This window comes from Heptranchias perlo, chromosome 1 (genome assembly GCF_035084215.1).
Source record: "Heptranchias perlo isolate sHepPer1 chromosome 1, sHepPer1.hap1, whole genome shotgun sequence".
Classification (NCBI taxonomy): domain Eukaryota; kingdom Metazoa; phylum Chordata; class Chondrichthyes; order Hexanchiformes; family Hexanchidae; genus Heptranchias; species Heptranchias perlo.
In genome coordinates this window covers 81,481,814-81,505,636 of record NC_090325.1, presented here as the reverse complement: position 1 = coordinate 81,505,636, position 23,823 = coordinate 81,481,814, and the positions used below count along the sequence as shown (strand labels likewise).

Sequence of the window (23,823 nt, the reverse complement as noted above, 5' to 3'; positions counted from 1 at the left end):
GAGACTGTTAGCTAAGATAGAAGCCCACAGAATCGAGGGAAAAGTACGGACTTGGTTAGGAAGTTGGCTGAGCGAAAGGCGACAGAGAGTAGGGATAATGGGTCGGTACTCATATTGGCAGGATGTGACTAGTGGAGTCCCGCAGGGATCTGTCTTGGGGCCTCAATTATTCACAATATTTATTAACGACTTAGATGAAGGCATAGAAAGTCTCATATCTAAGTTTGCCGATGACACAAAGATTGGTGGCATTGTAAGCAGTGTAGATGAAAACATAAAATTACAAAGGGATATTGATAGATTAGGTGAATGGGCAAAACTGTGGCAAATGGAATTCAATGTAGGCAAATGTGAGGTCATCCACTTTGGATCAAAAAAGGATCGAACAGGGTACTTTCTAAATGGTAAAAAGTTAAAAACAGTGGATGTCCAAAGGGACTTAGGGGGTTCAGGTACATAGATCATTGAAGTGTCATGAATAGGTGCAGAAAATAATCAATAAGGCTAATGGAATGCTGGCCTTTATATCTAGAGGACTAAAGTACAAGGGGGCAGAAGTTATGCGGCAGCTATACAAAACCCTGGTTAGACTGCACCTGGAGTACTGTGAGCAGTTCTGGGCACCGCACCTTCGGAAGGACATATTGGCCTTGGAGGGAGTGTAACGTAGGTTTACTAGAATGATCCCGGACTTCAAGGGTTAAGTTACGAGGAGAGATGACACAAATTGGGGTTGTATTCTCTCGAGTTTCGAAGGTTAAGGGGTGATCTGATCGAAGTTTATAAGATATTAATGGGAGCAGATAGGGTGGATAGAGAGAAACTATTTCCGCTGGTTGGGGATTCTAGGAGTTGGAGGCACAGTCTAAAAAATCGAGCCAGACCTTTCAGGAGTGAGATTAGAAAACACTTCTACACACAAAGGGTGGTAGAAGTTTGGAACTCTCTTCCGCAAATGGCAATTGATGCTACCTCAATTGCTAATTTTAAATCTGAGATAGATAGCTTTTTGCCAACCAAATATATTAAGGGATATGGGCCAAAGGCAGGTATATGGAGTTAGATCACAGATCAGCCATGATCTTATCAAATGGCGGAGCGGGCTCGAGGGGCTGAATGGCCCACTCCTGTTCCTATGTTCCTATGTTCCTTTAGCCCCATTAATTTCCCTAGCACTGTTTTTTTTACTAATACTGGTTTCCTTCAGTTCCTCCCTCTCACTGGACCCTTGGTTCCCTAACATTTCTGGCAGGTTATTTGTGTCCTCCATTGTGAAGACAGAACCAAAGTATGTGTTTAATTGTTCTGCCATTTCTTTGTTCCCCATTATAATTTCCCCCATTTCTGACTGTAATGGACCTACATTTGTCTTCACTAATCTTTTTCTCTTGACATATTTATAGAAGCTTTTACAGTCAGTTTTTATGTTCCCTGCTAGTTTACTCTCATACTTTTTTTTCCCCATCTTAATCAATCTCTGTCCTCCTTTGCTGAATTCTGAACTTCTCCCAATCCTCAGGCTTGCTGCTTTTTCTGGCAATTTTATATGTCTCCTCTTTGGATCTAATACTATCCCTAATTTCTTTTGTAAGCCACGGTTGAGCCACCTTTTTCTGTTTTATTTTTGCGCCAGTCAGGAATGAATAATTGTTGTAATTCTCTGCATAACAGCCAGCTTATTTTAATACCTGACAATAATCAGAAATTATACTTTAGAATGCCCTATCACAGAGGGAAGCATGTAACAGATCCCATAGATTAAAATGGAATCTGTATCTGTGAGTCAAATGAAGTATCACCAATCAGTTTTCAAGAAAGTGGCTTAGAATTCATTTTGGAACCGGCTTAACACCCATATATATATGTATATATATATAAAGCATACATACCTAACAGGATGCAAATCCTATTTTTCTCACACCTACACTATAATCTATGTTATTGAAAAACAGAACAAATTTGCATAATATTAGCAGAATTAGTATCGATAAGTGTTCTGTATATAATTTATGTCTCTGCATAACTTTGCAACTTTCAATCATGCTCTTTCCAAATATTTAGCAGGGTTCACTTCTCAGTAGTTATTTGACCTAATGCTAACTGTTTGTGAGGCAGTCTATTCCACATATCTATTTGGATTGGAGTAGTTCTTATGCTGATATTTTACCTACTACTCTAGAATTTAGAAATAAGACAGCAGTAATTTTCATAATTTGGAGATAAAAATCACCTAGTGAAAGGTGAGATCAAGAAAATAGGTGTTATATTATAGGAACTCAGTCATTTGGTTTGGAGTGGGTCTCATGCTGGCATTTTGCCTTGCAGCATCACAAAAGAAAAACACTGTGCTAATTTGCATAATTGGGAGGCAGTCTAAGAGGAAGGTGATTTCAAGAAAAATAGGCCTCTTGATTGCATTTGGATTTGAAAATACAGAGGATGAGGTTAGTTTTATAGGATTTGGAAATTAAGGAGCTTGAATTGACATCAAGACATGACACAATGAAATAGTTTGCATTGAGTTAACAAGCAGGCAAGGACAGAATTAACAATAAGGAATTGTTACATGCCTCTTGGGTAGGATAAGGTTGATGGCAAAGACTGATTTATATCTCGACTACACTTCTGGGTAGATAGCAGAGGCAAAAAAAAAACAAGAGGCAGTAGGCACTGAAATGGGGAGATTGTAGGTTTCTGTGGAAGGATGAGATAGATGGGATGGATGGTCTCCCTCTTTGCTTATCTTTGTAATGGCATAAAAATGTTGTAACAATACAATAAACCCAATATAAACTGGGAATTGTTCAATACAAGTAGTACAACAGAATCAGAATTGGTATACAATTACTTTTTGACCCATTGCATCAAGAATCCTACTGGGAGTATCTTGTGTCCAATCTTGTTCTAAAAGTGATCAAATATAATTGATAATAGTGGATTAGTGAGCACAGTATGATTCCATTTAAGATTATCTGGCAATTAGCACCATTAAGGACCATTACAAAAATATAACGTTGTGAAAAGGCAAACTTGAAAGGAATGAGACTCTTTCTGTCTCACAACTGGTGAAGTACGAAATTCACTCTCTACAATTAAACAAAACAAAATAAAAACTAAATCCATCAAAGATTTTAATAGTTGTCTCAGACTATTAAAATCTTTGATGTTCTGAGGAAAAAGACTAGAGGTGTGGATTCAGAGCAGTTTGGGAATCTATCGTGCATCCTCTTGTGTTGAGAGCTAAAGAAGGATCGATTTGCCAGTCTCAATCATGGTTATTTCCAAATTGTCACAGGTGCCTCTCGGGAAGGGGCGGGTGCCTGTAGGCGGAAGTGACGGATGCGGACCAGTTCCTGGCCTGGGATAGTCGCTGTTAGTTGTTGTTGAGGATCGGGCTGTGTCCGTGGGGCCTCGATCGGCCGTTAAAGGTAAGCAGGGGGTATGGGAGCAGTGATGTGCGGGAGGAGCGCTGGAGACTCGGGGTTTGATAACAGACGGGAGAGGCCCGCTGTGTGGCCGCACGGACCCGGGGTGTTGCTGCTGTTCCATTTGGGGATCAGCTGAACAGTTTTGTCCCACCCCCCAAGCTTGGACTTCAATATTTTATCGTCATAATAAATTGCAAAGTGGAAAATGCCACCGTATATCTGTTATATGTTCCTATATGTCAAATACAGAGGTGAGAGTGAGACCACTTCCAGTTCCTCCAGCACCGACAGGTTAGGCCTATGTGATGGACCGATAAGGGTGACCGTTGGCTTGCTCCAGTGTCACCAAACAAGAATCAGCACAAGTGCCCCTTTTTGGGGCACCACTAATATAAGAAAGATGCAAATGGTCCAATCAAACTAAAAGAAGCTCAACATGAGCGAGCAAGAAGAAGTCCCATCAAAAGCAATGGGGACCTTCCCAACTAAATCATAATGTCATTAGTGTCTATAAGACACTCTATACCCTGCGGTGCTCACTGGACGCGAAAGGCCTCAAGGCACTGCATGTTCCCTCTCCCAGTCCACCCAGGCACGGAGAATAGGCAGGCAGCCAGGGCGACCACCCTCCCTGGCAGCTCTCATCCTGGACTTTTAAATCGCCGTCACTGACTGGGCCAAACTATTTGTTTTTGTATTGTAATTTCTATATAATTTAATTTATTATGTAGTATTTATTGTGTGACAACTGCATCAGTAAATTGAGGCAAACATTGAATTTTTTGAATTGGTATTTACTTCTCCCATCGTGTCCTGTTCAAATTCCTTCAGTCCGAGACCGCCTTGGTAAAAGTCACCAACAACAGCCTTTGTGATTACAGCTGCGGTGCACTATCTCTCCTTGCCCTCATCATCCTCTCCCTGGAATTCAACTTGGTTGGCCACTTTAAATTCCTCCACTGCCGGCCCTCTTGGTCCACCTCCATGACACTGCGCTTAATGCTACCTGTTCCAACGCAGCCTGCAAAAGCCTTTGCTCTCACTATCACATTGTCTCCTTGGGATTCCCTCAAGGTTCCATCCTTGATTTCCTCCTATTCCTCATCTGTATGCTGCTCCATGGCGATATCGACTGTCGGCATGGGGTTGGCTTCTACATGTATGCCAATGATAGCTAGTTCCATCTCCCTGCCCACAACTCACTTTGTTGGACTTGTCTTGCCTCAAGTCATGGATGAGCTTGAACTTTCTTCATCTTAACATTGATGAGAGTGTTTGGTGCTGCACATCAATTCCATCCCCCTCTGCAGTTATTCAGTCTTGCTGAACCAGACTGTGTGCAGTCTCAGTCCTGTTGAACCCTAGCTTCAAAGTCCAAATATTATCCATCATCCAGATTCCTTATTTGCACCTCCACAACATTGTGCTTCTCTGCCCTTACCTCACTTCCACTGCTGCTGAAACACTCATCCAAGACTTTGTTGCCTCTCCAATGCTTTCTTGGTTGGGGTCCCCAGCTCTACTCTATGCAAACTCTAACTTGTTTAACAGTCTTCCACGCACAGTAAGTCCTACTTCTTGTATCACACCACTCCTCACTGACCTCCATTGGCTTCCCATCCTCATATACATTGAACTCAAATTCTTTGTTTTGTGTTACAAATCCCTCCACAGCCTCACCCATTCCAACCTCTACAATGTTCTGCAGTGGTGTGTGCCATCCCACACACTCCTAATTCTGGCCTCTCTGCTCAGCAGCAGAGCCTTTATCTATCTTGGGCTTACATTTTGGAGCACTCTGCCTGAACCCTTCTGCCTTGCCATCTCTGTCCCCATCTTCAGAAGCCTCCTGAAAACCTACCTCTATGACCATGGTTTTTGGTCAACTCCCCTAAATCTTCATCTACTGTTCAGAATCTACTTTTACCTTTGTGAAGCACTCTGGGATGTTTTTACATTAAAGGTGCTGTATAAATAAAAGTTATTATTGTCCTTCCAAACTATGTTTATATTTTTTAGAAACAAAAAGAGTATTGCAGTTTTTAGTCAGTTTTCATACAGTCTATAGCACAGAAACAGGCCATTTGGCCCAACTTGTCTATGGTGGCATTTATGTTCCAAAAGAGCCTCCTCCCATCCCTCTCCATCTAACCTTATCAGCTTATCCTTCTATTTCTTTCTCCTTCATGTGCTTATCTAGCTTCCCCTTAAATGCATTTATACTGTTTGCCTCAACTACTTCTTGTGGTTATCACTCTTTTGGTAAAGAAGTTTCTCCTGAATTCCCTATTGGATTTATTAGTGACTATCTTACATTTATGACTTCTAGTTTTGGTCTCCCCCACAAGTGGAAACATTTTCTCTACGTCTACCCTATCAAACCCTTTCATTACCTTAAAGCCCTCGATCAGGTCACCCCTCAGCCTTCTCTTTTCTAGAGAAAAGAGCCACCACCTGTTCAGCCTTCTTGATAAGTATATCCTCTCAGTTCTGTAATCATCCTTGAGAATCTTTTTTGCAGTTCTTCAATGCCTGTATATCCTTTTTATAATATGGAGACCAGAACTATGCACAGTACAAGTGTGGTTTAACCAAGGTTTTATACAAGTTTAACATAACCTCTGCTTTTCAATTCTTTCCCTCTAGAAATGAACCCCAGTGCTTGGTTTGCTTTTTTATGGCCTTATTAACCTGCGTCATTACTTTTAGTGATTTGTGTATCTGTACCCCGAGATCCCTCTGCTCCCCTACCCCATTTAGACTCTTATTATTCAAACAGTAAGTGGCCTCCTTATTCTTCCTACCAAAATGCACCACCTCACACATCCATATTGAAATTCATTTGCCATTTAAATGCCCATTCTGCAAGTTTATTAATGTATTTTGTTGCATTCTTCCTTTTTATTAACTACACCTCCCAATTTGGTGTCATCCACAACATTTGAAATTGTACTTCCAATTCCTGAGTCCAAATTGTTTATGTAAATTGTGAACATCAGTGGTCCCAGCGCCGGTCCCTGTGGAACACCTTTTGCCAGTCTGAGTATCTACCCTTAACCCCTACACTTTGTTTTCTTTTTTTGTAGCCAGCTTGCTATTTATTCTGCTACCTGTACCCTGACTCCATATGCTCTGACCTTAGTCACGAGTCTACTATGTGGTACCTTATCAAAGGAAGGCCTTTTGAAAATCCAAATATATTACATCTACAATATTGCACTTGTTTACCCTTTCTGTTACTTCAAAGAATTCACTAAGGTTGGTCAAGCATGATCTTCCCTTTTGAAATCTTTATTATATTTTCGGTTTCAAAATGTTTTTCTGTTACATCTTTCAGTAGAGCTTTCATTATCTTTCCTATCACCGACGTTAAGCTAACTGGTCTATAGTTCCCTCGACTTGTTCTATCTCCCTTTTTAAATATAGGAATAACATTAGCCAGTCTTCTGGCACTATTCCCTTTTCTAATGTGTATATGTATAAAATAGTGCCTCTGCTAACTCTTTCATAACTTTTAATATGCGTGGATGCAATCCATCCGGACCTGGGGTTTTATCCTCTCTAAGTTTGATTGATTTATCAATTATCTCCTCCACCTTCTATCTTAAATGTCCTTTATATCTTTTTTGATCTCTTCTTCTAATTTAATGCCCAGCATGTTGGTCTCCCTGGTAAATACTGAAACAAAGTAACTATTCAATATTTCTGCCAATTCGCTGTCATTACCTCTGAGTTTATCTTGTGAATCCCTTAGTTGCCCTATCCTTATCCTGATTTTTCTTTTGATATTTATGTGTCTGTAGAATACTTTATTTCTTTTTATATTCCATGATAGATTAATTTCGTAGTTCCTCTTTGCATTTCTAATTGTTTTTTTGACTTCTTTCCTAACCTCTTCATATTCCTTTTTGTCATCCTCTCCTTTATTGTCTATGTACCTAGAGTATGTCTTTTCCTTTAGTTTCAATTTTACCATTAGCTCATCATTCATTCATGGTGTTTCATTATTGGCTAGTTTGTTGTATTTTAGAGGAATATATTTCTCCTGAACTCTATTGAGCACCGTTTAAATATTTCCCACTTCTCTTTGTCTGTCAATTTTTTTTTCCGGTTTATCTTCCCTAGTTTCATTCTCATCCCTCCAAAATTAGCTTTTTCCAATCTATTTGTTTCATTAAGGTAGCTTGCACTGCACTCTGAAGTACAGAGTTACGGACAAAAGTCAAAACACTGCAGGTGCCGGAAATCTGAACAAAAACAAAAAATGCTGGAATACTCAATAGGTCAGGCAGCATCTGTGGAGAGAACCGAGGAGTTCATGTTTCAGATGTGGATTTTTTGGCAGTTTTAAAAAAGGGGTCCACACCCAAAACGTCAACTACAGTGTTATGAAATTTGGATTGCGCTCTAAAATACAGAATTATAGGTTTGAGCAGGAGGAAAAGTGCTAGAATTACTGACTTCGACAGAATCAAGTGAGCTGAGCCATTAGGTGATACCATTTTGATAAATTACTTCTGATGATAGCAACTTCCTTGTAGCTTTATAAAGTCACTTAAACACTGTTTCATAGGACACAGACTTGATGTAAAACTTAACTTCTTTTCCCATATTCACCTACCAGTCTTGAGTCAGACACAGTTCTCTCATGAGTGAAATTTATTGTGTGGAGTTTCACATGCAGCACTTACACAATGTAGATGTGATCAAATCAAACTGGCTGTTTTGGTTGAGTCTTTTATTACATGTGGCGTAGCAGGTAGTAACACTACAGGATACTTTCAGACAGCCCCGGTGGTGCTCATGACATTAGTTTGCATCCTCATCCAGCCCTACAATCATCCGCGATCTCTGCACTCCTCCAATTCTGGCTTCTTGCACATTCCAAATTGTAATCGCTCCACCGTTGGCAGCCGTGCCTTCAGCTGCCTAGGCCCCAAGCTCTGGAATTCCCTCCCTAAACCTCTTCGCTTCTCTCCTCCTTTAAGACGCTCCTTAAAACCTACCTCTGTGACCACCTGACGTAATATCTCCTTATGTGGCTCAGTGTCAAATTTTGTTTCATAATCGCTCCTGTGAAGCGCCTTGGGACGTTTTACTACGTTAAAGGTGCTATATAAATGCAAGTTGTTTTGTTTTCAAAAATAATGGAGTGTCTCTGTATGGCTTTTCTTAGTACTTGTTCCTGATTGTCTTTTAGGTTGTTGTGTCAGTGTTTTTTTGTGAATAATTTGCACAATTTGAGGATCCCCCCCCCCCCACCTTGTATTGGTGATAATTTGGAAAACATTTGATAAAACAACTGAGGCGATGTCATTTTAAGGAGAGGGTATCCCAGGGATGAGTGATCATTGAAGCTCGCACTGGCTGGTGGTGAGGCCAGAGTGCAAAGTTTGATATCAAGATGAGGAGCAGGGCCCTGAAAAAATGTATTAAGATATTATAATAATAACTTGAATCCTCAATAGCAACTGGCAGTGGCACTTGGAGAAAATAGTCCTGTTTGTGTTATCATCTCATAAACATAGAATAAATGATGCATACCATGTACGTGGCATAGCCATCTATTATTGCTATTCTGGGCCACATGCATTAGTAAACTCATGAATATTATTTTTAAGTCGCACATGATCAGTTGTGTGGATCCCAGTTAAAAGTGAATTAAATTCCATGATCAGTGATTTTCTGTTTATTTAGCTTTAGTTGGGACCATTACAGAGGACACTTCAATATTTATTATGTGGTTTCTGAAGTGACCTTCATCTCTTTCTGCAGGATTTTGATTAAGATCTTGACAATCCTGTTAGTAAGGATTAAAATTAGGAACTATGGCCAGGTTTGGCCCCAAAAATATATTTTTAAATCACTGGTTCCGTAATTAAGTTGGTCAGGGGAAAGTATCCTACTTCCTTTCCTTACGCAGCCTGCAAGTGTTAAAATCTATCTGTGAAATTTAATCGTGAGAATGCAGACCCATGACTTGTGTTACAATTTGGGCTACTTCCTACCAATTTTTGTTTGTGCTTAATGCAAACCTAAGCTTCCATAGGCAAGCCCGCACTTTCTATGACCAAAATTTTGCCTTGTGTGCAAAATAAATTTGATAGTGTTGCCACCAGATGATTAATGAACCCCTCTACTGGTGACATATGCAATGGAAATCAAATAGTTGGCACACTGTGTGCTCCAGATCCTTCCCAAACCGGTGAGAAAACGTCAGGCTATCAGACCACATAGGTGGGGTTACAAGCTGCTAATTCCTTTTTTTGTTAAAAACAGTAACATTATACAGAAGAAAGAATGAAGCAGCAGACACATATAATAAACACTGGGCGCTAAATTGGTCCATGTAGCGCCCGTTGTTTCGTTGCTACGCGGCCTGCCCAATGTCCAAGGTGGTGTCTTGGCTGCGAGCATTTTCAGTGTGACGTGTGCCGGATGCCATCTTGGTATAGGAGTTAGCGCAGGCGCAGATACCGAATGCCGGAAGCATGTAAAGTAGGGAGAAAATGCGTGCAATCAGTGTGCAATGCTGATTTAAAGTGATAGACACCATTTTGGCACTTGACACTCAACTCAACGCACAGTCTTAACCCCGACCACCTGAACGTGTCTTAGGGTGCCTGGAAGACCCCCCACCAATGCTATTTAAAGGGGTTATGCAGGTGTTGCAGCTTAGTTGCTGGACTATTGCTTCTGGCTGCTGATGGAATAGGAAGTGTTTTTTGAAGTTCCCTATACTTACTGGGAGTTCCTAGAGTACATTTAAGAGTGGTTTGGCAGGTACTGCCTTATGGTTCGGAAAGTTACAGCCATGGTTGAACAACATTCCTGGCAACCATGGGTTCCCGCTGGGCATTGAGCATGACTGCCACTGCCACTCTCCCGGGGCGGCACCTCAGCAATCCTGGTAACCAGCTGAAGAATAGATTACTGGAGTGCTCTGATGTCCTGAAAGCCCCGTTGCACGGTGGTCCCATGATAGCAGCAGCCTGAGCAGCAACTGTAGCTTGCAAAACTTTGATGACATCAGTTTGTGCTGCAATGGAAAGCCGCTATGTCGGCCATCAGACGCTGCATCGTGGGTTCCACAGGTGTGCTGATGGAGGTGACACCCGTTCCATGTTGGAAAGGATGGGCTCCAAGCTCTGCGCAAAGCCCTGTGCCAAGTTGGAGCTGGACTCCTCCCTGCCCCTTCTCATTGTGAGCATGCTTTCTCGCAGGCTTTCCAGTACCCCAAACATTTGGTGGTGTACGCCCATCAGCCGTCTTCTGTAGCCTGGCACATCGAAGTCTTCATTTGACTCCTCTGTAGCAGAACTAGTGAGCGACCTCGCACTCCGGTGAGCTGGCACCTGTGGTATCCGTCCCCCCGCCTCGGCTCCTGCGCACTTGTGCCCGGTGTCTCATCACGTGCAGATCCCTCCTCTAAAGGACGCGCAGTGTCGGTCTCTGAGCTGGTGGAAGCAAGTGTCAAATCGAGTGACGGTGTGGTTTCAGTGTCCTCCTCCTCCTCCTCCTCCAGTGCCGCCATGTGTTCTTGGATATCTGCAATGACAAAGGGAAACAGGTTGAGTTGTGGAGCAGGGAGAGGAGCAAGTAAGATGTGCGTGCTGACAGCATCTGCAGCATGTGAGTCAGAAAAGATTATGGGAGGAGGGAGATGTAGGAAAGGAGAAGGAGCATTAGATATGCAGAGACCTCTTTCATCGGGACCTCCAATGCGGCATGCTGTCATGGCTGCAGCGACGGATCGCCCAATGATCTGAAGTCTCCTGTAATAAAATGAGGATGGGTAAGCGTCCCCATCCACCCTCAGGTCCCTCCTGCTGCTGGCTGAAATGTGCCACCTTCTCTTGCGCGACAGAGTATGTGTCAGTGAGTATCCTGCAAGGTATGTGGGTGATGTGCCTGTCGTGGTTGAATAGCTACCTGCGTGTGACCTGTGAATGGTGGTTGTGTGGCCTGCAAGTGTGGTACTATGTGCGGGTGAGATGCGGCATGCCAAGTGCAGCGTTGCGTATGGATGGACAGTGTTTGTTGGTGGGTGGGTGACGGGGAGTGTGATACGTGGAGCAGTGGTGCGGTTGATGGGATGTGCCACTTGCATTCACTCACCTTGACCACTCATGTTAAATCAGTGAACTTCTTTCAGCACTGCACCAATGCTCCTGGTGTTCACTTCCTGCACCACAGCCTGCCAGTGTCCGCGGAGCCGCAGTCTGGAGGATCTCCTGCCACCCTGCGGATACATGTTGGCCCTCCTTTTGTCCACCTCTTATATCAGGACCTCTAGTGCATCATCGGAGAAGCATGGAGCCCTCACTCGCGCAGGTCCTGCCATCCTTGCGGCCATCTTTCCCTCCTCCTTGTGAACTGTGCATGTCCCATTTGAAATGTGCAGGCTGCTGTGACGTGTCCACCCCATTTCCAACTTCCTCATTCTCCGTGCAGCCTCTCAGCAGTGCAGGTAGCGCTGGCTGCACGGAGATATCATGGGAAGTAGCAGGCAGCTTGAAATTCACGTGCTGCCTGCGTAGGGGCCATCGGGCACGGGGTAGTAGCGCACCCCGCTACCCCACCAGAAAATGGCCCTTATCGAATTTTTCCCCCACTGTGTTTAACCTTAAACCATTGTATCAAAACAATAAAAGTTCAGAACGCTAAGCAGTTTTCCTCAATAACTTTTCGACATGAGTCCAAGGCAAAAAGCTTTATGTGAGAAATGAGCCACGCGGAGCTGCCATTAGCCCTCAACTTGTGTAGTGACTCACTGAAATAGGAAATAAAAGAGCATGGGACATCAGCCTGGACATATGTCCAAACTAGCCTAAAGAAAGATTTATAAAAGAAGAGATTCTTTCCAACTACTCGAAAATAGGCCACTGAATTACTTCCGGTAGTGGCAGCTCAGAGACAAAAGTAATGCGTATCCCAACTGTAGAAGGCTTCATTATTCTCCCCGCAACATGATCCCATGTCAAGTTTTGGTTCTTGAATACCTAGTTAAACACAATTTGCCATAATTGGATTCAGACTCTAGGCCGACTCTCCCAATGTATTTAAAGTGTATGTGTATAGTTGTCTAACCCCTCAGACACGGGGACACACACACAAAGCAAACTAAATCCCTTTTAGCAAGCAGCAGCAGAATCGATTATAAATTATTGCAATATTGGGCCTAGTTACAAATTTATATATAAAAGGATAAAATATAGAAACTGGGCAGATCCTGACTCAATCACAACCAGCTTCCAGATTGAGTGCGCATTTTCTTGATTGTCCTTATTTTATTGTATAACCAACTTTTAGGAACTTATCAAGTCTAGACAGACTTTCCTTCATGTGTATCCCTTCCCTGGAGGGGAAAACGTGGCCTTGAGTTTAAGGCTGTGTATGATGGCCTGGCCAGGTGCTATATAATTCAAAACTCCTGTGTTTGTGACTAATTTGATCAGTTGTAGGTTATTGGTACTGGATTTAATGGAAGATCCAGCTTCAAGTCTCAAAATCCATGTGATTGTGAGAGGTGGTGATGTATTTTACCCTTATGAATAAACACACACTCATTACAATAGTGACTGGACTTAAAAAGTATTTCATTGGCTGTAAATTGTTTTGGGATGTCCTGAGGTTGTGAAAGGTGCTGTATGAATGCAAGTTCATTATTTTACTCATTTTCATTTGCTCCCAAAGAAAATTCAAATTTGCAGAGAGCCTATTAAAACTGTCCGAGACTAAGAAAAGCTTAACACCCATTCATGTGTGTGTGAAACTCAAACTATTAATGAGAACAAGACTAAAGGTAAATGAAAGAAACTTGGACAAACAGTTTCACATGTGGCACCTCTCCTATGAGAAATATGCACAAAATGAGGGTGTCGCGTTTCAAGATTCTTGACTTTTTGGCCCAGGAAGAATTCCGGGTAAATTTAGTCTCGACATTATAATCTGGCCAACTTGATCACAACATAGATTGAGACATTTATTATATAGATGTATATTTTTGTAGCTTGGACTGATAATACTGAAAACTACCTGAAGTTTGAGGATTAAGGTGCTTTGTAGAGTAGCGTGAGCCTAGCTTCGGTCTACTGATGAACCAAAGGGTTTGATGCTGATACTGAGGGAAAAGATGTTGCATTTCTGTTGCTGATTCTGCCTCATCTAATCAAAGCAAAACATAAATTAAAGCAGATTTGTCCTTTTTCAATGATTAATATCCCAAATATGTGGTATTAGTAATTTGAACCACAGACAAAAATTCTTTATCTTGTTCATCACTGTTAGATGGGCTAGTAATGTTTCTGTTGTTGAAGAGTTCGCTATCTGTATTTGCACAACTTACACAGTTTGAAACTTCCTGATGGTTAAATCATTTCTTTCGCTCCTGCTTTTACTTCCAGGGTGCAAAAAGTGTTTCTTTGCTGGCTGTTGAAGGGTTTCATATTTTTTTTTAACCAATTTTTAATGAGTCTACTCATCCAGCAAGAGATTGATGATGTTGTTTATGCAGAGTTATTTTCATGAATGCAAAGAGATCAAGTTAGGAACTGTCGTCACAATGGAAATATAACTTGTTAAACTGTGCTCTTTCCTTCCCATGTTTTACCCTTTTCGGTCTCCATGCAATATTCCCCTGGGGTTTGTTCCTAGGTATATGTGTTTTTGAGCTGACTAGTGGAATGTGTGTGACTGGTGTTACTGTCCTTATTTTATTCTCTACTACCTCTCCCCAAGGTAAATGATTTGCTTCAATTCAATATCTCACCATATGACTATGGCTGAAATTGGAAACTCATCATGTGAGGAATCTGTTCTATGGCACAGCCTCAGAATCTTGTCTAGTTGTGTTTGCTGTGTGTGTGGCCCCTCCCTTTCCACTTTTTTGAATTTTCTGCTTATTGTGATGAGAGATCTGAATGTTTGAAAATGGCAATTCTTCACTTTTTACACTTAGAATTAGCACCAAATTGTTCCAGGTGTTGCCTGCATTGGATGTATGTTTAAAGTTCCCTCCACTGCCTCAATAGTGTGCCTTTGCCTCAACAAATCTGTTTGTACTTCAGAAGTGTAAACTTATATTTGTATTTCCTATGCCAACTATCCTACTGGTTTTGTGCTGTGTGCTCAGACCTTGGAGAAACTGGATCTGGAAATATTGACTTACAACCCTACTGGGACTGAGAGAGGCTCTCATTCTATCAGTCCAGGCTGTAGTTGAACCCAAGTTCCAAAGATGTGAAAGTGCATTATTCAAATCCACTGTGCCATCCATTCACTAGTGCTCCAATTTTTAAGATTATGAAAGTTTATTTTCCAGTAAACTCTGCACTGATAAACCACATGAAACGTGTTTTCTCTTATCAGTGGTCAAAATGACAGCAATCAAGCATGCTTTACAGAGGGATATTTTCACTCCAAATGATGAACGATTGCTCAGCATTGTCAATGTTTGCAAGGCAGGCAAAAAGAAGAAAAACTGCTTTCTGTGTGCTACAGGTACAGTTTTAATTGTATACAGTCAGATGTTTTTAATTCATGTTTCATTAGTACATAAGCATAACTTTTTTCATTACCAATCTAAACCATTGGTTTTTTTTTACAGTTCTTCCATTCATTTTCAATTTTGAATTCTAATTGACTGAAAACAGCAAACATCAGATTCCCATAATTTTTGCCTTTTTAATATGAGAAGCCAGTTGACGCCTTTCGTATGTTAAGCTGACTCTGATGAAGGATAACCTTTTATAGCTAATTAACAGTTAGTACTTAGCTAACTGCACCCTATCACTTTGATTAATTAGAGCCAGCTGACATTGAAGGTTTTAGCTCTGTTGTGATAGTTCCCAATGAAATACTCAGAGAAAATGTCAATGATGAATTTAAATGATGCTAACATTCATCACACATTGATAAAAGCTTTGATTTTCTGCAAATCAAAAGAGTGCATTTTAATAATCAGTTATCAGTGATTAATTGTTTTCATTGATGTAATGAATTGAAAACTGCCTGAATCCATCTCTGCAATGTTTTCCACCTCCATTCCGATCTCACCCCACTAGTGCTGAAACTTGTAGCCATGTATTCATCACCTCCAGGTTCAACTTCCACACTTTTCTCACTGCTCCTCCATACTCAAATTTATCTCCAACTTCACCCCCATTACCCCCCATCCTCCAGTACATTGATTTCAAAATCCCCACCCTAGTTTACAAATCCCTCCTCCACTCTTATACCATTTTAGCTCACACCTTTCGCTCTTCTGACTCTAGTCTACTGTGTAACACAATTTTGCCCCACCATTACCCTGCTACAGTGACAGCTGTGGCTCAGTTGGTAGCACTCTTGCCTCTGAGTCAGAAGGTTGTGGGCTCAAGTCCCACTACAGAGACTTGAGCACAAAATTGAGGCTGACACTCCAGTGCAGTACTGAGGGAGTGCTGCACTGTTGGAAGTGCCATCTTTTGGATGAGACATTAAATCAAGGCCTCACCTGCCCTCTCAGGTGGACATAAAAGATCCCGTGGCACTATTCAAAGAAGAACAGGGGAGTTCTCCCCAATGTCCTGGCCAATATTTATCCCTCAACCAACATCACCTAAAAGACAGATTATTTGGTCACTATCACATTGCTCCTTGTGGGACCTTGCTGTGCACAAACTGGCCTCCACGTTTCCTACGTAACAACAGTGACTACACTTATATACTTCAAATATACTTCATTGGCTGTAAAGTGTTTTGGGACATCCTGAGGTTGTGAAAGGTGCTGTAGAAATCCAAGTTCTTTCTAACTTTACACCTCTCCCTGTTTTCAAATCTTTTTGTCAATGGCTTTAGTGACCTTCCTTAACTCTCCTCCAGCTCCTGCTTTGTGTTCAATCTTTTACTTTTACTCCTACATTGGTCTAAATGCACCAATCAGGAAGTATGCTGTTCAGGCCCTCAAGGCGCAGGGAGTTTAAATAGCTGAGATGGAAAGTCAGTTTATTGTGCACAACACAAAGGTGTACATTTATATAACACCCTTTGCATAGAAAAATGTTTCAAGGCATTGCACAGAGGTGAGAGGTGTAATGAAAAGATGGACACCACAAAGGGAAAAAAGGAACTGTGGGATGGGTTAAAACTCACTGGACTGTGGGCCATGTTTTGCACACGGCTGTCCCATAGGATTGAATAAACACCAGTTCTGTAGTAGTCTTTTAGATTGTTACTTCACCTCTTTATTGACATGAAACAATATTTTGGTGTTTACAGATTTATCTTTTTCCATGCCACAACTGATTTGTTGACTTTTTAACGTTTGATATTTGCAGTAACAACAGAGCGACCGGTCCAAGTAAATGTTGTAAAGGTGAAGAAATCAGATAAAGGGGATTTCTACAAACGGCAGACAGCGTGGGCACTGCGAGATTTGGCTGTAGTTGATGCCAAAGATGCCAACAAGGTGGGATGTGAAGCATTTAAAGGCCTCAGAGGCCACTGAGAATTATATAACATTTCAGTCCTAGCGATTGCTCTATTAACTGTGAACAATTAGAGATCATCCTGGACATCCAAATCTGCCACTTTGTTTAACAGGTGTGTCATATTAAATGGTTTAAAATGTTGCAGGAACTTTGTGTTGGAGAAATTTTGGGACTCTTTTGCCACCATCTTTGATGATCAAGATCAGTTGTTTGCTTTATAAATGACAGCTTTTCATTTGAAAACCAAAATTCTTCTAACACATGACTTTTAACTTGTAACTCTGAGCTAGTTCCCCCCACCACTCTACCACCAACTGTCTCACTATTGTCCAAATGTTGGGAAGTCACTTTGGGTTTCCTAACGCCTCTTAATTCATTTTACGTTTGGATTAGAAGTTAAATTGAGCTCACTGAGTCCAGATAAATTAGCAGACTCCCAATGAACTCGAGAGTAATTTGCTCTCATTTCACTGTGTGTGCGCAGTGCAACTGCACCCTGAGACTCCCCCAGCCAGGTTACTACAAGAAGCATTTGACAGAGTGCGGTTTGCTAGGGAGAAAGAAATGGAGCCAAGAAATTGGCAAGAGATCAAATTGTATCCTGAAAGTGCACATCCTGTCAATTAATTGTGAAGCGGTAGTATTGATGAGCACGGAAGTCCACAGCCCAGCGTACCACGCTCCCAGTAAAAGCAGAATTTAGTTGTGGCAAGGAGAATACAAAATAGAATTCTAATGGAGAAAAATTGATTTGAAGCAGAAAGTAAGTGTACAGGTATATTTTCAAGGTGAAGTCCTTCCTTACGCCCCTCCTCTACCCTCCCCTCCACCCCCCCCCCCCATCCCCCCATAAAAAGTAAATTTAATTAAAATTTAAAAATCCCTTCCCTTGTAGGAGATAATCTTTATTTACTCTGCTCCCCAGAGCTCCACCAATCTACACACTCAGCAAGATACACCAGCACCCAAAAATAGGAGAGTGAGTAAGCTAAACAGTTCCATAAGAAATCTTAACATTTTCTGATTCTGGATGTCAGTTGGGAGATGCCTTTGGGGAAAAAAATCAGGCCTGAGCAAGTACAGAAATACTCAACTGGCATTGAAATTTCCCACCTCAAACCTTGCAAATAGCATCCAGAACTGGAAAGGATACTGATCGACAGGATTTCCTGTGGAACGTTTTGCTGACTGTCTTGTAGCTGACATTAGGTAAGTAGCTCCCTGCGGACAGGAGAAGCCCAGAAGTGCTTTTGTTCTTTTTCAGTGTTTGTGTTGATAACAATTTGTGGAACCAAAAGATTTCATTCCTTTAATTTAACATAATGGTGATCATCACTGGGCTGACTTTCTTCTTGCAGTGCAGCCACTGCCACAGCTCATAAAGATGATCGGACAGAAACTTGTTCATTTAGATCTTGTGGATACAGGCTTGCCTGAACCAAATCACTCATTTTGGTAATATAATATAACTGGTGAATTTTGCTCTTAAAAATTAATACAGCTCCATATGCTTAAGCAGGTCACAATTGGCAATGGAGAGTGTCACTTCTAACATTTCATTGATGTTGACAGCTCTGCAGCTATCAATAACAAGTCATAGTTTTCTACATTTAAGTTGCTATACAAATATCACAAGGTGCTTCTCAGGGGTGTAATCAAAAAAATGGGTGCCAAACTTACCCGTCACTATTGCTACAAAAGGGTTGTTAATCTTTCAACAATAACTGCTGCGTGATACAAGCCCGAGTGGTTATTAAATGACAAGCTTTAATAGATTGACTCATAGAGTTATAATTATAATACAACTGTCTTCAGATTATAAGCAATCAATACAACCTGGTTTTATTTCCCTGGACTCAAGAAAGATCATAGTATTATAATAGGTACAGCACAGTAGGAGGCCATTCAGCCCGTCGTGCCTGTGCTGGCTCATAGAAAGAGCTATCCAATTAGTCCTATTCCCCAAAGCCCTGTAAATATTTTCCCTTCAAGTATTTATCCAGTTCCCTTTTGAAAGTTACTATTGAATCTGCTTCCACCACCCTTTCAGGCAATGCATTCCAGATCATTACAACTCGCTGCGTTAAAAAAAAAATGTTTCCTCATGTCACCTCTGGCTCTTTTGCCGATCACCTTAAATATGTGTCCTCTGGTTACCGATCCTTCTGCCACCGGAAACAGTTTCTCCTGATTTACTTTATCAAAACTGTTCATGATTTTGAACACCTCTATCAAATCTCCCCTTAACCATCTCTGTTCTAAAGCGAACAACCCCAGCTTCTCCAACCTCTCCACATAGCTGAAGTCCCTCATCCCTAGTACCATTCTAGTAAATCTCTTCTTCACCCCCTCTAAGGCCTTGACATCTTTCCTAAAGTGTGATCATAGAATCATAGAAAGGTTACAGCACGGAAGGAGGCCATTCGACCCATCGAGTCCATGCCGGCTCCATGCAAGAGCAATCCAGCTAGTCCCACTTCCCCGCCCTATCCCCGTAGCCCAGCAATTTTTTTTCGTTCAAGTACTTATCCAGTTCCCTTCTGAAGGCCATGATTGAATCTGCCTCCACCACCCCCTCGGGCAGTGATTTCCTGATCCTAACCACTCGCTGTGTAAAAAAGTTTTTCCTCGTGGTTCTCATGGAACCTTTGGTTCTTTTGCCAATCACCTTAAATCTATGTCCTCTGGTTCTTCACCCTTCCGCCAATGGGAACAATTTCTCTCTATCTATTCTGTCTGGACCCTTCATGAATTTGAATACCTCTATCAAATTTCCTCGCAATCTTCTCTGTTCCAAGGAGAATAACCCCAGCTCCTCCCAGTTTATCCACGTAACTGAAGTCCCTCATCCCTGGAATCATTCTAGTAAATCTCTTCTGCACCCTCTCTAAGGCCTTCACATCTTTCCTAAAGTGCGGTGCCCACAACTGGACACAATACTCCAGTTGTGGCTGAACCAATGTTTTATAAAGGTTCATCGTGACTTCCATACTTTTGTACTCTATGCCTCTATTTATAAAGCCCAGGATCCCGTATGCTTTTTTAACCACTTTCTCAACCTGCCCTGCAACCTTCAACAATTTGTGCACATATACCCCCAGATCTCTCTGTTCCTGTACCACTTTTAGAGTTGTGCCCTCTAGTTTATATTGCCTCTCCTCGTTCTTCCTACCGAAATGTATCACTTCGCATTTTTCTGCGTTAAATTTCATCTGCCACGTGATCGCTCATGCCACCAGCCTGTCTATATCCTCTTGAAGTCTATCACTATCCTCCTCACTGTTTACTACGCTTCCAAGTTTTGTGTCATCTGCAAATTTTGAAATTGTGCCCTGTAGACCCAAGTCCAAGTCATTAATATATATCAAGAAAAGCTGTGGTCCCAGCACTGACCCCTGGGGAATGCCACTGTACACCTCCCTCCAGTCCAAAAAACAACGGTTCACCACTACTCTCGGTTTCCTTTTCCTTAGCCAATTTTGTATCCACGTTGCTACTGCCCCCTTTGTTCCAGGGGCCGCAATCTTGATGATAAGCTTACCATGCAGCACTTATCAAATGCCTTTTGAAAATCCACATACACCACATCAACTGCATTGCCCTCATCTAGCCTTTCTGTTACCTCATCAAAAATCTCTATCAGGTTAGTTAAACACGATTTGCCTTTAACAAATCCATGCTGGCTTACCCTAATCAATCCACCCTCGTCCATGTGACTGTTAATTCTGTCCCGGATTATTGTTTCTAAAAGTTTCCCCATCACTGAGGTTAAACTGACTGACCTATAGTTGCTGGATTTATCCTTACACCCTTTTTTGAACAAGGGTGTAATATTTGCAATTCTCCAGTCCTCTGGCACCACCACTGTATCTATGGATGTTTGGAAGATTATGGCCAATACCTCCACAATTTCCACCCTTACTTCCCTCAGCAACCTAGGATGCATCCAATCCGGACTGGGTGACTTATCTACTTTAAGTACAGCTAGCCTTTTAAGTACCTCTTCTTTATTAATTTTTAGCCCATCCAGTATCTCAACTATATCTTTCTTTACTGAGGCCGTGGCAGCATCTTCTTCCTTGCTAAAGACAGATGCAAAATACTCATTTAGTACCTCGGCCATCCGCTCTGCCTTCATGGGTAGATATCCTTTATGGCTCTAATCGGCCCCACCCCTCCTCTTACTACCCGTTTACTGTTTACATGCCTGTAGAAGACATTGCTTCAAATGTTTTTTTTTAATTCAGTAGTGTGACTAAATGGATTTGTATTATCTATGCTTACAGGAGAATCCAGAGTTCGATTTGCACTTTGAGAAAGTTTACAAGTGGGTTGCCAGCAGCACAGCAGAGAAAAATGCTTTTATTTCCTGTATTTGGAAACTTAATCAGCGGTACCTTAGGAAGAAGATTGAGTTTGTCAATGTTAGCTCACAATTATTGGAAGGTAAGACCTGGTGTGGTGATGATAAACAGTTTTTACAAAAGTTGCTGGCTTCACTCGATCTACTTAGTATAAAGAAATTTTCAAAATAAATTTCGTATTTGTATTAAATTATTGTGATGATTCGCCATTCGGCATGCACAATGAAAATTTCCTTCCATTCTCTTTCTACACAGCTTATTGTGTTCCATACATCTCTTTCCAGCTCCCATTATCTTTCCAGCTCATAGTATTTAAATGTAATATAAGTGGCTGCTGAGAAAAGATATCGCAAAACGTTCATGTAATGAACAATGATGTGCATAATTTAATCTTGGGCTTTCTCTACAGGGCTAGGCAGTAAGTCCACTGCAATATTGGAATAGAGTCTTTGGAATGCTGATGATTGCTTTACATCAAGTCCATTTCGACATTACACTATTTTCTGCCATTTTGCTGTTTGTATGTTTTGTCTTACCTGTTGTCATTTATAGTATGGCCAATGACTGCAGGAATGTATTGCCGTATGTAAAATTTTGAATTGTACAGTACTTTGTGAAGGGATATTTTAATGGCTAATCTTCAGTGCTTTCACTCCTGTAAACACTTATTTTTGGTTATAAACCATTGAAAACGATGACTTCTGTTGCAATGCCATTAGTTGAAGACCCATTGTAATGGTGGATGTGACAAGCTTGACTGTTAGAGAACTCGCTGTAATGTGGTACCTTTTGTAATCAGTTTTGCTATCTGTTGCGGTAATGTTTCTCTGCTTAACTTCCTTTAATCCTCTTTCTCTATTCTTTCTCTGCAAAGAACTTCCTAAAGTTACAGAAGGTTGGTAACATTTTTCTTACTTTTGGCTTTCTGGTGTATTTCTGCAATTTGTGTGCCGCCTTATCTAGTGCAGTACAGGGGTTCAAATAAAGAAAAGAGAGAGTACTTGCCTTTATATAGTGCGTTTCATGACTTCAGAACTTCCAAAGCACTTCACAGCCAATGGCCTGCTCAGCCAAACTTCTGCTGTTCTGAGTGAAAAGTGAGGCTTTCTGGGTGAGTATCAGTAGGAAGTGTTGGAATGTATGAATGACCTCTGCATTGACTGAGAATATCGATAACCATTTTTATGGATGGTTCATTACCTTTTGGAGAGCTCATTAAAATGCCTAGTCCCCTTTGTTCCAACGGCACCAGCCATTTTTCTCTGTCAAGCTTTTAAAAAAGGATGCTGGATCTTTGGGAATTAATCCTTCGAATCCTAAATCTGACTTTGTCAAAAACATAACTTAAATTAAAAATCCCGAAAGATAACAATTGTTTACATGATGTTTCTTTTCCCCTCCTGTCTGTGTTTTGGTCAGATCTATAAACAAGCTCTCTTGCATTCCTTTTCTATTTGATATATTGTCTCCACCTGAAATGTTAACCTGTCTTTTCAGATGCTGATGAACCTGTTGTGTATTTCCAGCATTTTCTATTTTAATTTCTGCATAATACCTGTCTGCTTCCTGAGTTTTTGTTGTTCTGATTCTGAAAACCGGTTACAGCAGTGTTAGTAAGTGGATGCCAGCTGCAAATCATTTTGGATGACCTGAGAATGCATCCATTCTGTTTTAAGAATGTTACTGACGGATAAAACTTTTTTTTTTTAAGAACTTTCAGTTTTATAACTTAAAACTTTAGTTTTTGATTAATTGCCTGTCAAAAGCTGACTGCTGGGGTTTTCACTAGACTACTCTGAGCTCATCCATAATTTTGGATGGCTGGCCAAGTAAGTGTGCTGACTTCTGTGACCGTGGGGAGCTTACATTGCTCATCAGTCTGTTCACCTGTTTTTAAAAAAAAAAGAAACATACAAGAAAATACTGTCTTTTGAATGTTGCTTTCATGCAAGTGCAGAAAAATTACACCGTCATGTTGATGTCTTTGCTGCTGTAATACAAATTTTGATGGTTTGGATAGAGCAAAACTTTGCATTTATGTAGTGCCTTAACGTAGAAAGGTGGTCCAAGGTGCATCACAGAGGAGAAAGGGAGCAGGCGCAGAGTCTTTCTGGGAGGGTTAGGTAAGGTGACCGAAAGCTTAGTTGAAGAGATGTTTTGAAATGGGAGGCGGCAGGATTTGGTGAGAGAGTTACCAGCAGTAGAGCTGAGGCAGCTGAAGGCTGTGCCATTGAAGATAGGGAAGGGAGGAGGTGACTAGATGTGCAGGAGGCGAGTCAGAGATGCACAAGGAAACGCAAGGCTGGAGAAGGTTGCAGAGATGGGGTGAGGTGGGGCTGTGTAGGAATTTATAGACAAGGATGAAGATGTACAATTCAATCCATTTGGGGATGGTGAACCAATGAAAGTCAGTGAGGATGGGAAAGATGGTCAAGTGGACTTAGTGTGGGATAGGATACAAACAGTGCAGTTTTAAATGAGTTGGCATTTATGGAGGTCAAAGAAAGTATTGGTGAAATGAACTCGAGGGATAATGATAGAGGTAATACATTTGTATAA

The 23,823-nt window shown here is 41.3% G+C and overlaps 1 protein-coding gene across 4 annotated transcripts in view; it reads left to right on the top strand.

Annotated features, from left to right (window-relative positions):
* The first annotated feature begins 3,349 nt into the window (after positions 1-3,349).
* exoc1 (exocyst complex component 1) overlaps positions 3,350-23,823 on the top strand; it is a 109,582-nt gene continuing 89,108 nt past the window's right edge. For all 4 annotated transcript variants that reach the window (XM_067987221.1, XM_067987212.1, XM_067987202.1 and 1 more), the window contains exons 1-4: positions 3,350-3,428; positions 14,799-14,930; positions 16,748-16,878; positions 21,187-21,346. In XM_067987221.1, the coding sequence (XP_067843322.1) occupies positions 14,807-14,930; positions 16,748-16,878; positions 21,187-21,346 (415 nt within the window). In that variant the 5' untranslated portion in view covers positions 3,350-3,428; positions 14,799-14,806. The remainder of the gene's footprint in view (positions 3,429-14,798; positions 14,931-16,747; positions 16,879-21,186; positions 21,347-23,823) is intronic.